General features: G+C 42.1%; 1 protein-coding gene and 1 long non-coding RNA gene across 11 annotated transcripts in view; one reads left to right on the top strand and one right to left on the bottom strand.

Annotated features, from left to right (window-relative positions):
- Positions 1-497: 497 nt before the first annotated feature.
- LOC139562252 (uncharacterized) lies at positions 498-8,971 on the bottom strand. The gene is made up of 3 exons (XR_011672332.1): positions 8,805-8,971; positions 5,786-5,897; positions 498-5,689 (listed from the first exon to the last, which is right to left on the bottom strand). It is a non-coding gene; the product is annotated as an uncharacterized lncRNA (long non-coding RNA).
- LOC139562251 (LIM domain-binding protein 1-like) overlaps positions 7,835-14,837 on the top strand; it is a 44,265-nt gene continuing 37,262 nt past the window's right edge. For 8 of the 10 annotated variants that reach the window (XR_011672330.1, XM_071379770.1, XM_071379767.1 and 5 more), the window contains exons 1-2: positions 7,835-7,969; positions 14,312-14,413. Coding sequence is in view for 8 of the 10 variants with exons in the window: in XM_071379770.1 (XP_071235871.1) it covers positions 14,386-14,413 (28 nt within the window). In the remaining 2 variants the exon portion in view is untranslated. Of the gene's footprint in view, positions 7,970-10,311; positions 10,496-14,311; positions 14,414-14,837 lie in introns of those variants that run through there. The other 2 variants (XM_071379761.1, XM_071379765.1) reach the window with 2 other exon arrangements.

Raw genomic sequence — 14,837 nt, 5'->3', positions numbered from 1 at the left:
GTCAAGACTGTGGTCAGTTAAATGTTTCGCCCGTGAGGTGGGGGTTCCCTCAACCAAATCTCAGTTAGGGCCCCCAAAACACTAGCCTACTGGATTTAGTTAAGAGAGGTAAGTGCTCCACAAATAGATTACAAAAATCTGTGTGGTTATGGTAACACAGACCCATGAGCCACTGCGGCCGCTCATGATGAGTTCAGATTTTTGTGGCCCCCATGAAAGTTGCCCATCCCTGGTCTGGACAGTGAAGTCGGTAGGGCTCAAACGTTCCAAAGGCGTTTGCATACATAAGTTCGCTTTTCATCATTTAGCAGACACTCTTATCCAGAGTGATTTACAGGAGCAACTAGGGTTAAGTGCCTTGCTCAAGGGCACATCAACACATTTTTCATTACTGGGCCAACATTCTTAACACCTACGCTATCCATCGCCTCTTGCGCCTACAGGAAGTGAATGTTTGTGCTCGCATATACTTTTTTTTTGTGGGGGGGGGCTTTTTTGTTGTTGAAATGTACATTTTTATTGAACAGTAACACAAAAATATAAATATATGGACAAGAGTACATCAACTTAAACGCAGACAGGGTTATTACAAGTCAAAATAACATTTACATTTGTCAAAAAGTTTTAGGTACATACTGCTTTTTAATTTCTAAGTAATGATTCAGTTCAATCTTAAACAATTACAATTTAAATAGGGGTTTGTTCTCTTCATCTTTTGAATAAAGAAATCTTCCAGGAAAAATAATCAAATTAACAATGAAAAGGAAATCGGGGTCCGTGTCAGTTGGGTCAAAATAAAACACAAAATCAGTTTTCCAAATAAACATTGAAATTAGTTCCCCTTAAAATAAAGTATTCTAACTCAATCAAATCTTCTGACATGAGAGCAGTCCCAAAATAAATTGTCAATAGTTTCTGGGTCACAACCACAAAACACACATTTGTCATCAATAGCAATTTTGAGTCTGTACAATAAAGGTCTTTATAGGGTACACTCTGAATTAGTTTATATTGTACCAGTATTTATTAGAGAGGGGTAAAGAAAGATTTTGTTCAGGCACCAGGCAGGTATTAACCATGCCGAAAGGAAAAGAGTAGAATAGAGAGAGTACCACTACCAGACCCACACACATCAGCAGAAGAGACTGCCTAGAGTGTAGCCTGTTTACCAGATAGCCAGTGGAGATTAGAGAATACACACATCACAGCACAGGGGTAACCCCAACAAGAATACCTCATATAATAATAGTAATAATAATGGCAGAGCAATTTAACAGCAACTTCATACAAGAACCCAGTCATCAACAGAGGATTTGGAATAATCTGTATTATCTTCCAGTGGAGGAGTGCAGAGGGTATGAATGTGGGGGGTGTTCATAGACAACAAAGGCCTTAAAAAATGTCCACAATCTTCTTGGCCACATGTCATTACTACATCCCACCTAAATACAGTTCAAATAACAATACACAACTTACAAGCAACCTCCCCTTAACTAAAATGTCCACCCAAATACTTCTGGCAGGGCAATAATAGTCCAACTCTAATGAACTTCAATGGGAAGTGCATTTGAAAAATAGAGAGTCTGTTGCAGGGTAAAGCACTGGAACGATGGAGAGAAGAGAAAGAGAACTAGAGAGATCTTAGCTGTGGTCTTCAGGCGTGCCGGTGTACTGTCTGACCGTCCGATGGTTTGTATGTTAAAGCTTCGCAACAATGTTGCTACTAATCCATGCGATCCATAACAGGCGCGGTCCCAAACGAAAACAACCACGACCTAGAGCGGTCACACCGATGATTGAGTTAAATACTTTATAATCTACACACGCAGAAAACAAACAAAACTTCTGCAGCATAGCACACACAATCAAACTGTCGCGCCACCTAAGACTCCTCCCCAAAGAGCTGAAGGAGCTGTCTTTTATTTCCTCCTTCCTTACTGCTCATGCGCTCTTAAAGTGGCAGCGCACGGTGAAGGCTGAATATGAATATGTATGAACTTTCCAATTTGAATATGAATATGTATGAACGTTCCAATTTGTAAGTCGCTCTGGATAAGAGCGTCTGCTAAATGACTTAAATGTAAATAATTTGATTTGTTATTCTAATTTGTTTATTTATTGTTTATCATTATTATTACTTTAAGTAACCATCCTTTATTTGTCTGCGCGCTGGAGAGGTTCCAATCAACTGAATGCACCATAGTATACGTCAGTCAGAAGCTCTGCCTGGGCAGTCCCAGCAATTGTCTTATATACGGCTATAGCCGACAAGTTATATTTGCATGATTTAGCTGTCATGTGCCTTTTACTAAGGAGTGGTTTCCATCTGGCCACTCTACCAATAAGGCCTGATTAGTGAAGTGCTGCAGAGATGGTTGTCCTTCTGGAAGGTTCTCCCATCTCCACAGAGGAACTTTAGAGCTCTGTCAGAGTGACCATCTCCGCCGATTGCTCAGTTTGGCCAGGCGGCCAGCTCTAGGAAGAGTCTTGGTGGTTCCAAACTTCTTCCATTTAAGAATGCTGGAGGACACTGTGTTCTTGTGGACCTTCAATGCTGCAGATTTTTTTTGGTACCCTTCCCCAGATCTGTGCCTCGAAAAATAAATCTCGGAGCTCTACGGGCAATTCCTTTGACCTCAGGACTTGGTTTTTGCTCTGACATGCACTGTTAACTGTGGGACCTTTTATAGACGTGTGTGCCTTTCCAAATCATGTCCAATCATATGAATTTACCAACTGTGGACTCCAATCAAGGTATAGAAACATCTCAAGGCTGATCAATGAAAACAGGATGCACCTGTGCTCATCTTCGAGTCTCATAGCAAAGGGTATGAATACTTTTGTAAATAAGGTATTTCTGTTTTTTATTTTTAATACATCTGCAAACATTTCTAAAAAACTGTTTTCACTTTGTCATTATGGGGTATTGTGTGTAGATTGATGAGGAAAAACATTTATTTAATCAATTTTAGAATAAGGCTGTAACCTAACAAAATGTGGAAAAAGTCATGCCTCTCCTTTCCGAATGCGCTGTATATATGTTATTACATTTAGCATGACAGCAGTATGTACCGGTATGTTAGCTAGTTACCTAATGTTAGTTGGATACTAATACATCAAACTTGCCAGGCAGTATATTAACTATCTGCTATCTAACTAACTAACCAACGTTTATTGACTCGATTATTCACATCATTCTTAGCTAGGTGGTACAGTCGTTGTGCTTTCAATGGACATTGTAAATTCTGGCTGCCTACTCTGATTTCAGAGCACTCTCACGCACCGTTAAATATGGCCTGGGTCAGTAAACGTCGGCAAAAAAAGTGTAATAAAATTGTTGCCAGCAGCACAGTTACAGTCACCAACACTCTGGATAACATGAAAAACAGCCTAACCAGCTGTGCTGGGGCGAGTAAAGTGAGGTGTTCTCAAATTGTTTTTGGAAGTTACTAGCCACCGTTAGCCAGTTAACGCACTCTGGCACTCCAGATTGAATTTACGAACACAACCGAAATTGTAAAATGTTTAGCTAGTCATTTGTTATGCTAACAAGCTAGCAAGAGGTTGCATAGCAACGGCATCAACTTCCGGTAGACAGGTGAAGCTCTAGTACTTTCAAATTAAACGATATTGTTCGTTTACAGTATACTAAAATGAACTAATTGTATATAGCATGTAGTATATACACATTAAGTGTGTAGTATGGGTATTGGAACACAGCTCTTGACTTATTCCACATTTTGTTGTTACAGCCTGAAATCAAAATGGATAAAATAGATTTCTACACACAATACCCCATAGTGACAGAATTGAACATTTAATACAGAAATATGTCATTTACATAAATATTCACATCCCTGAGTCAATACTTTGTAGATGCACCTTTGGCAGCGATTACAGCTTTAAGTCTTTCTGGTTAAGTCTATAAGAGCTTTCCACACCTGGATTGTGCAACTTTTGCCCATTATTCTTTAAAAAAAAATTCATTCTATGTCAAATTGGTTGTTGATCATTGCTCAACAACCATTTTCAGGTCTTGCCATAGATTTTCAAACAGGATTGTAACGGGTACGCTAGGAGTCAGGAAGCAAGTACAGGGAGTGAATTTAATAAATTAAACATGGAACAAAACAAGAAACACGAGTATGGTACAGACATAAAACACGAACATAATCAATAAAGCCTGGGGAAAAAACCAAAGGGAGTGACAGATATAGGGGAGGTAATCAGGAAGGTGATGGAATCCAGGTGAGTCTCTTGTACCTCTCAACCTACTCCACTTCAGCCCCGTTGATGAGAATGGGTGCGTGCTCAGTCCTCCTTTTCCTGTAGTCCACAATCATCTCCTTTGTCTTGATCACGTTGAGGGAGAGGTTGTTATCCTGGCACCACATGGCCAGGTCTCTGACCTCCTCCCTATAGGCTGTTTCATCGTTGTCAGTGATCAGGCCTACCACTGTTGTGTAATCGGCAAACTTGATGGTGTTGGAGTCATGCCTGGCCATGCAGTCATGAGTGAACAGGGATAACAGAAGGGGACTGAGCACACACCTCTGAGGGGCCCCCGTGTTAAGGATCAGCGTGGCGGATGTGTTGTTGCCTACCTTTATCACCTGGGGGCGGCCCATCAGGAAGTCCAGTATCCAGTTGCAGAGGGAGGTGTTTAGTCCCAGGGTCCTTAGCTTAGTGATGAGCTTTGATGGCACTATGGTGTTGAACGCTGAGCTGTAGTCAATTAATAGTATTCTCACATAGGTGTTCCTTTTGTCCAGGTGGGAAAGGGCAGTGTGGAGTGCAATAGAGATTGCATCATCTGTGGATCTGTTGGGGTGGTATGCAAATTAAGAGTGGATCTAGGGTTTCTGGGATAATGGTGTTGATGTGAGCCATGACCTTCCTTTCAAAGCACTTCATGGCTACAGACTTCTTGAGTGCTACGGGTCGGTAGTCATTTAGGCAGGTTACCTTAGTGTTCTTAGGCACAGGGACTATGGTGGTCTGCTTGAAACATGGTATCAGTCAGGGACAGGTTGAAAATGTCAGTGAAGACACTTGCCAGTTGGCAGGTGTGCGTAATTATGAATAAACTGGCGACAAACAGCGCCAGTGAGGGGGAGCGGGAGTAGACGTGACATGGATTTAAGTCAAAACAGCAAATCGGCCACTCAGGAACATTGACTGTCTTCTTGGTAAGCAACGCCAATGTATATTTGGAATTGTGTTTTAGGTTGTCCTGCTGAAAGGTGAATTAATATCCCAGTGTCTGGTGGAAAGCAGACTGAACCAGATTTCCTTTCTAAGATTTTGCCTGTGTTTAGCTCCATTTCTTTTTTATCCTGAAAAACTTCCCAGTCTTTACTGGTACTCAGTATTTGTTTTATTGGATTTGACCCTAACTTAACACTTTATTTGTTAAGTGGAGCGACACAGGGCAACCCAAGAGCAGACTCAGATGAGGAAACAGGGATGAATGAACCAAAATATTTATTGTTACACAGGGAGATATGGAGTGCAGCTCCGGGGAAGCTCGGATGAGTTGCATAAAAACCAGATATGGAGACTGAGGTTGGAGTTAGCTGAGTAGAACAGGGTAAACAGGTCCTGAGGGGAATCCAAGGTAGTGGTGGGGAGTAAAATCCAGAGCAAGGTAGTTGGGTGGTGAAATGTGGAACAGGAGCCAGAGCGGTAACTGCAATGAGAGGATAAACAGGGTCAGGCAGGGAAACAGGCACAGCAGAGTAACAGGATCTTGAATAATCATAAATGGCTAGAATCATGAACTGACTGAGCAGAGATTACAATATGGCAGAGTGGAAGTGGCAGGACTGAGTATTTGTAGAGGTCTTGATTATGGAACGAGTTGCAGCTGGTAGGGATCTGCTCTGACTCCAGCACACCTGTCTCCAACCACACAATCACACAGAGAGGGAGAGAGAGAGAGTGTACAGGCGGAGTAATTGCAGGTCAAGAAGACACCGGATGAACACCAGAGGGCGTAGCAGGAGCAGATGTGACAGTATTCATGACAAAAAGTTACTTGCTTTGCCCCATTTTTTGCAGTATTACTTTAGTGCCTTCATGCAAACAAGATGCATGTTTTGGGATATTTGTATTCTGAACAGGCTTCCTTCTTTTCACTCTATCAATAAAGTTAATATTGTGGTGGAACTACAATGTTGTTGATCAATCCTCCATTTTATCCTATCACAGCCATTAAACTGTGTAACTGTTTTAAAGTCACCATTGGCCTCATTGTGAAATCGCTGATCGGTTTCCTTCCTCTCTGGCAACTGAGTTTTTTCCGGCAACTGTATCTTTGTAGTGAATGTAATAGTGATTTTACCCAAATCAAAATTGCATTTGACTAAGAACTCCAGACCACCAACCTGTTGGAATATTAAATTAGGGAATATATTCCAAATGCAATCATTATTTCTTTGATAATTTTGGATCTCTTTGATCTTAAAGATTCTGTTAGAGGTTTTAAAATCCAGAGCATTCAACACTCACTCACCTTGGGTGTTACATAGGACCTATTTTCTTAAACAATAAGGTTTATTCTTCATATCAATTTAAATGATTTTGTATCAACCATTTTAGTTACTGACAAAGGAGGTATAAACTAATCTGGACAAACCTTCAGATTTGGATAAAAGTACAATTACGATCTCTTAATAACCAGGAGTTAAATCTCTTTCCAATTTGATCTACAATAGGAGATACATTTAAATTGTCCTTTTCTTTTTGATCTTTGCCAACTTTAATTCCAAGATATGTTATCACGTCCTTTACAGGAATATTACATTTTGAGTTCAAGTCACATCTTTTCATTGCAAATAGTTCACATTTCCTATTATTCAGAAGAGACTTGATTGGGCTAAGATACACGAGCAATAGATATTAGACCGGTGTAAATCTTCCTTTGGTCTGATGAGTCCAAATCTGAGATTATTGGTTACAACCGCCGTGTCTTTGTAAGACGCAGAGTAGGTGAACAGATGCTCTCCGCATGTGTGGTTACCACCGTGAAGCATGGAGGAAGAGGTGTGATAGTGCGGGGGTGCTTTGCTGGTGACGCTGTCTGTGCTTTATTTAGAATTCAAGGCACACTTAACCAGCATGGCTACCACAGCATTCTGCAGCGATACGCCATCCCATCCGGTTTGCACTTAGTGGGACTATCTTTTGTTTTTCAACAGGACAATGACCCAACACACCTCCAGGCTGTGTAAGGGCTATTTGACCAAGGAGAGGGCTATATCAGATGACCTGGCCTCGACAATCACCGGATCTCAACCCTATTGAGATGGCTTGGGATGAGTCAGACCGCAGAGTGAAAGAAAAGCAGCCAACAAGTTCTCAGCATATGTGGGAACTCCTTCAAGACTGTTGGATAAGCATTCCAGGTGAAGCTGGTTGAGAGAATGCCAAGAGTGTGCAAAGCTGTCATCAAGACAAAGGGTGGCTACTTTTAAGAATCAAAAATATAAAATATATTTTCATTTTTTAAAACTTTTTTGGTTACTACATGATTCCATATGTGTTATTTCAGTTTTGATGTCTTCACTGTTATTCTATAATGTAGAAAATAGTAAAAATAAATAAAAACCCTGGAATGAGTAGGTGTGTCCAAACTTTTGACTCGTACTGTATATAAATAAAAATAAAGATTCAATAAAAACTAAGATGTTTGGTGTAGTTTTTCTCAAGTGCAAAAAATGTTTAATGAAAACTAGTCATCTCTCGTTGAATGACAACAAACAGTTAATGTTCCCACTCCAGTTTGGAGTAGTACTGTTGACCAATCACTGACGAAGGGGCGTAGGCTTCGGCAACTGATACTCGACTTGCCTCAAGAACATTTTTGGTGTGCTGGATCAGCTGAAAAAAACCCTGCCGAAGACCAAAACGAACAAAAAAAAGTACTAATACTGTATATGCACGAACTATTTTGACTGGCAAGCATACGGTAAGCTTTAGGATGGAATCAGTGTAGCCAACTGTGTGATGATCGTCAAAGCTTAGCTTATGCAAAAAAAACTGACATATTTATGAAGTATGTGTAGCTGGAGTAGGCCTACTAGGGAAAGGGGGATACCTTGTCCGATAGTACAATTTGTGTGCTTATAATGATGATCACTAATTCTAACTTGTCCCACATTTATTACTGTAGTAAAACAGTAATAAATGTGGTTTTGTAAGAATGATTAATTTGCTTACTTCATCAACAGCAGTAGGCATGGTTAAGGTAGGCTAGGCTACTACTAGGCCTATAGCCTAATCTAATTCTTCACTGATCCAAAAAGTTGTACCTGACATGAACTGGAGCTGTGGATATTCTACTCGAACCGAATGATTTTCAAAAAAAGAGACCCGACCAGATCGGACCTGAGTGACAAATAAAACGTTATTCAGCTAATTTGCCCCACAGTATGTAAGCTATAAAGAGCTGTGGTCAGGTTCGTAGGGGTCCACTCGGGTATATATCAGCTCTACTTACATAGACCTGATCCATGACAATTGACAACTCAACCTGACTTGGACCCGAGGGACAAGTTTAATTTTGGACCCTCGTGGTACGCTAACCCGAAAACTGGACCCAGGACCAGAACAGGCCCAAAATTCTAACTTGTCCCTCTGCCCCGGGTCTTTTTTCTTTTGCACAACTTTTTGGACCCTTGAAGACCTTCACCTTCTCATCATCGATTGATAAAAATAAATAAAAAACTTGCCATTTTGGAGGTGGCTTGAGGTACGACATGGCATTATTGCCAAAGACCAGCCTCTTTCCAGAGATTACATACCTCACCAAAACATCTTCAGAAGCTGAGAAGGGCAGATGGAGGGAGGGGGACCCTAAATTAGGTCCCCTTGTAGTGTGGTAGTCTGTCATCATTAGGACATTCACTGCTACTCTGGAGGACTAGAGGGAATCACACAGGCTGTGTGCATGTCAGGAACAGACTGAGATAGTGTGCTCATTAAAGAGCGAGAGAGAGTAGGTGTGTGTGTGTAGGGGGGGGGGGATCTGGGAGAGAACACTGCTGTGCCCCAGCGCGCTCAGCAACCACAGCTTACTGCTGCTCTGTAGTTGCCATGGATACAGTGCCCTCTCTCGTGGGTATGGAGGGATGGGGTGGAGGAGAGGAGAGGAAAGAAGTGACTCTGGCTGCTGCCTCTGCGTCATATTTATACCATCGGAGAGCTAGCTGTCTCCATACCTCCGCGATCCATTACATCTCTCTCTGTTTCTGGCGGTCTATTTTTCTTTGCGGTTGACCTGGTGGATGTTATAGTGAACTGGCTCTGGTGTTTCTACAGCCAAGGACAGAAGACCGGAGGAGACAAAAGGGGGGGGGGGGAAGGTAAGCATGGATAGCGTGTGTGTGTACGTGTGCCTGTTTGTGTAGTGAGGTGCCAAGTAGACAGACCGACAAAGAGGAGAGGTAAGAATGATTTTGTGACCTCACCTGAGATGGACTGGTGCCTGGGAGATGGATGTCATGCCTCTCAGGCTAGACTATGTCAAAGTCCTTATTTTGGGTGTGTAAAATGTAATGTTCATAATGAGTGTTTGTTTACCTCCAGAGGTCAACATGTTCTTTACATGTTGTGTGATGCCTCTCATTCAGTTGTGTTTGTGCAAATACTTGACTCCTCCTCTGACATGACTGTTGTGCTGTTGCTGCATGCCTTATGACAGAGAAAGGCAGAGCGACACCATCTTTGTTTTCGGAAAAGCTGCTTCGGCGGGTGAGTGACAGAGTGTGTGAGTGTGAGCGCCGGTGCGATAAACATTGCCTGTTTGTGCAGTCAGCGGTGAAGTGTATATCTCTAGGCTTAAAGCCTACCTGGTATATAAACAGGAGCCATTTCGCCAAAGCTGCAGTGGAGAAAGACACACAGACATACTGTACATGCAAACAGACACACTAACACAAACACACACACAGACACACAAACACTCTCTGTGTGTGTGTGTGTGTGTGTGTGTGTGTGTGTGTGTGTGTGTGTGTGTGTGTGTGTGTGTGTGTGTGTGTGTGTGTGTGTGTGTGTGTGTGTGTGTGTGTGTGTGTGTGTGTGTGTGTGTGTGTGTGTGAAAATACTTATATATGCCTTTGTTCTCAGTACGCCATTTCAAAAACAGAGTTCTACTACCAGCTGAGATAATTCTGTTTTGGTCTGGCTGGACAGAGCGAGAGAGAAGGGGAGAGAGAGGAAACAAGAGTAGAGCGATCTAAGAGAGAGAGATGTGAGGACTGACAGTAAAGGCCTCAGGGAGGGTGGTGATAGTTCCTCAGAAATGTGTCTAACCGCATGTATGACATTCAGCTCTGATGGCTCGGTCATCGACACGGCGCTTGATAGCCTGTAGAGAATGTCGTGTCCCACTTTGACGTTTTTGTAAAATGGTTGTTGTGTTTCCTCAACGTATTGATCCTGACTGACGGATAACAAAGAGCTGTAGCTTGTGGAGAGGAGCCCCACTCCTACTGTGAGTATATGTGTGTGTCACTGCGAGTGTGTGTGTGTGTGTTATTTAATATTCTCTCCTCACCATTCTTGATGTTCCTAAGATATCATGTAGTGGAGCGAGGAAGAGTAGACAAGGGGCTCAGAGGAGTGTGTGTGTGTCTGTTTGTCTGTCTGTGCACGTGTGTGTGGTGGACTAAGATTATTGGTTTGGAGAGCAGACACGCTTGATGGGGAGGCTAAAGAGAGGAGAGAGCTAGTGTAACCGATGTGAAATGGCTAACTAGTTAGCGGTGGTGGGAGCTAATAGCGTTTCAATCGGTGACGTCACTCGCTCTGAGACCTTGAAGTAGTTGTTCCCCTTGCTCTGCAATGGCCGTGGCTTTTGTGGCGCGATGGGTAACGATGCTTCGAGGGTGGCTGTTGTCGATGTGTACAGAGGGTCCCTGGTTCGAGCCCAGGTAGGGGCAAGGAGAGCGACGGAAGCTATACTGTTACACTAGCGTGTGTGTGTGCGTTTAATTTTTTTTATTTCACCTTTATTTAACCAGGTAAGCTAGTTGAGAACAAGTTCTCATTTACAACTGCGACCTTGTGTGTGTTATTATTATTATTTTTTATATATACAGTTGAAGTCGGATGTTTACATACACTTAGGTTGGAGTCAATAAAAATTGTTTTTCAACCACTCCACACATTTCTTGTCAACAAACTCTTGTTTTGGCAAGTCGGTTAGGACATCTACTTTGTGCATGACACAAGTCATTTTTTCCAACAATTGTTTACAGACAGATTTTGTAACTAATAACTCACTGTATCACAATTCCAGTGGGTCAGAAGTTTACATACACTAAGTTGACTGTGCCTTTAAACAGCTTGGAAAATTCTGATAGGCTAATTTGAGTCAATTGGAGGTGTACCTGTGGATGTATTTCAAGTTCTACCTTCAAACTCAGTGCCTCTTTGCTTGAAATCATGTGAAAATCTTGAAGAAATCAGCGAAGACCTCAGAAAAAAAAAATGTAGACCTCCACAAGTCTGGTACATCCTTGGGAGCAATTTCCAAATGCCTGAATGTACTACATTCATCTGTATAAACAATAGTATGCAAGTATAAACACCATGGGACCACGCAGCCGTCATACCGCTCAGGAAGGAAGAAGCCAATACTCCAAAACCACCCAAAAAATGCCAGACTACGGTTTGCAACTGCACATGGGGACAAAGAGCATACTTTTTGGAGAAATGTCCTCTGGTCTGATGAAACAAAAATAGAACTGTTTGGCCATAATGACCATCGTTATGTTTGGAGGAAAAAGGGGGAGGCTTGCAAGCCGAAGAACACCATCCCAACCGTGAAGCACAGGGGTGGAAGCATCATGTTGTGAGGGTGCTTTGCTGCAGGAGGGACTGGTGCACTTCACAAAATAGATGGCATCATGAGGAAGTACAATTATGTGGATATATTGAAGCAACATCTCAAGACATCAGTCAGGAAGTTAAATATTGGTCGCAAATGGGTCTTCCAAATGCACAATGACCCCAAGCATACTTCCAAAGTTGTGGCAAAATGGCTTACGGACAACAAAGTCAAGGTATTGGAGTGGCCATCACAAAGCCCTGACCTCAATCCCATAGAACATTTGTGGGCTGAAACTGAAAAAGTGTGTGCAAGGAAGGAGGCCTACAAACCTGACTCGGTTACAACAGCTCAGTCAGGAGGAATGGGCCAAAATTCACCCAAGTTATTGTGGGAAGCTTGTGGAAGGCTACCCGAAACATTTGACCTAAGTTAAGCAATTTAAAGGCAATGCTACCAAATACTAATTGAGTGTATGTAAACTTCTGACCCACTGGGTGTGAGATGAAAGAAATAAAAGCTGAAATAAATCTTTCTCTACTATTATTCTGACATTTCACATTCTTAAAATAAAGTGGTGATCCTAACTGACCTAAGACAGGGGATTTTTACTAGGATCAAATGTCAGGAATATTGAAAAACTGAGTTCAAATTCAAATTTGGCTAAGGTGTATGTAAACTTCTGACTTCAACTGTATACACTACTTTTCAGAAGTTTGGGGTCACTTAGAAATATCCTTGTTTTTGAAAGAAAAGCACATTTTCTTTATCCATTTAAAGTAACATCAAATTGATCAGAAATACAGTGTAGACATTGTTAATGTTGTAAATGACTATGGTAGCTGGAAACGGATGATTTAAAAAATAAATAAATAAACTTTTAAAATGGAATATCCACATGGGCGTACAGAGGCCCATTATCAGCAACCATCACTCTTGTGTTCCAATGGCACGTTGTGTTAGCTAATCCAAGTTTATCATTTTAAAAGGCTAATTGACCATTAGAAAACCCTTTTGCAATTATGTTAGCACAGCTGAAAACTGTTGTTCTGATTAGAAGCAATAAAACTGGTCTTTCTTTAGACTAGTTGAGTATCTGGAGCATCAGCATTTGTGGGTTCGATTACAGGCTCAAAATGACCAGAAACAATTAACTTTCTTCTGAAACACATCAGTCTATTCTTGTTCTGAGAAATTAAGGCTATTACATGCGAGAAATTGCCAACAAGCTGAAGAAACAGACGCCTCTCAAGTCCTCAACTGGCAGCTTCATTAAATAGTACCCTGCAAATCACCAGTCTCAAGCCATATCTCAGACTGGCCAATAAAAAGAAAAGATTAAGATGGGCAATAGACCACAGACACTGGACAGAGGAACTCGCCTCTTCACTGTTGACGTTGAGACTGGTGTTTTGCGGGTACTATTTAATGAAGCTACCAGTCGAGGACTTGTGAGGCGTCTGTTTCTCAAACTAGACACACTCATGTACTTGTCCTCTTGCTCAGTTGTGCACCGGGGCCTCCCACTCCTCTTTCTATTATGGTTAGGGCCAGTTTGCGCTGTTCTGTGAAGGGAGTAGAACACAGCGTTGTATGAGTTTTTTTCTTCTTTCAAGAACAAGGACAGTTCTAAGTTACTCAGCTTTTGAACGGTAGCGTGTATGTCTGTTTGCGTTTGTCAGAGGAGGCTGGTGGGAAGAGCTATAGTAGGACGGGCTCATTGTAAAGGCTGGAATGGAATTCATGGAACTGTATCAAACGCATCAAAAATATGGAAACCACATGTTTGCCTCCGGTCCATTGATTCCATTCCAGCCATTACAATGAGCCCGTCCTCTTACAGCTTCTCCCACTTGTGTATGTGTCTGTGTGTCTCCAGTGTCGCAGTGCTCCAGGAGGGCTTTGCATTTTTAATCGATGCTGACTGTAGTGATTAACACTGCTGTTCTACACACAGATACAAAACAGAGGGAGGACAAGGGAGAGAGTGAGAGGGAGTGTTTTGAGGTTATTCCTATTTACACGAATGAACATTACAAATGGACGCTCAAATCAATGAACTGCACATTAAGGCCAGCAATTAAATACGAGAGCCGGCACTGGCTGATCAATGTTTGCGAAGCACATAGCCTCTGCACGACATCATACATTTTGGAAAAAAACAGGAGATTGCCCCGTATGTTGCCCTGTATAATCACGTTGCTGCGCTGTATAAGCATAGTCACTGATACGTTTGCCACAATAAGCCATTTCAAGAGACCTATGGTTTGTCTCCTCTCTCATATCTTTCTCCGCCCACCAGTGTTGCAATTAGCATATTCATGAACCAACCAGTGCACTCTATTTCCTACTTCCTGATTCTCAGCGAGAGAAAGTGAGAGAGTTCCGATCCAGTTTTGTTTCATTATATTCCCTGTTGTTCTACACCTTTTTTTCCCTCACTCTTCTCCTTGTTTCTTTCTCTTTGCATGTGTCCAGTGTGTCCATGCGTACGGAGGGAGGACTGAAGGCAGCTGTTTCCAGCAGAGCAGAGACCTACAACATGTGAGAAGATGTCTGTTGGAGGCTGCGCTTGCCCGGGTAAGTCCACCCATCTCTATCGCTCTCTCATGTGATCTCTAGGTGTCTTTGCTGCTGTAAAGGTTTGATGGTATCCACATATTTGTTTAGAATGTACTGTTAAAAAAGGTCCAACTGCTTTACAGTGTTTTCCTGACTCAATATTCAGGGTACTTTATACTGTATCTCAAGAAGACTGCACAACAACTTACTAGCTATTGCTAACTCACATATGTGGCTTTCCCCCATGTTGAATGAGGTAAAGATTGTAAACAGAACTTGGGAGCAATGTTTTCTTGCTGGGACAAGTTTAGGCCAGTGGAGCGCTCCTGTGCCCTCAGAACAATCATGTTCCTTATGGAGGGTGGGTGGGGGTGGGGTCGAGGAGGAGGGAGTGAGAGAGGGAGAGAAAGAAAGTGATAAAGAGGACAAGCACACAGTAACT

This window comes from Salvelinus alpinus, chromosome 32 (genome assembly GCF_045679555.1).
Source record: "Salvelinus alpinus chromosome 32, SLU_Salpinus.1, whole genome shotgun sequence".
NCBI lineage: Eukaryota > Metazoa > Chordata > Actinopteri > Salmoniformes > Salmonidae > Salvelinus > Salvelinus alpinus.
Note: the sequence above shows the minus strand (reverse complement) of the source record. Positions and strands in the feature narration are given on the sequence as shown.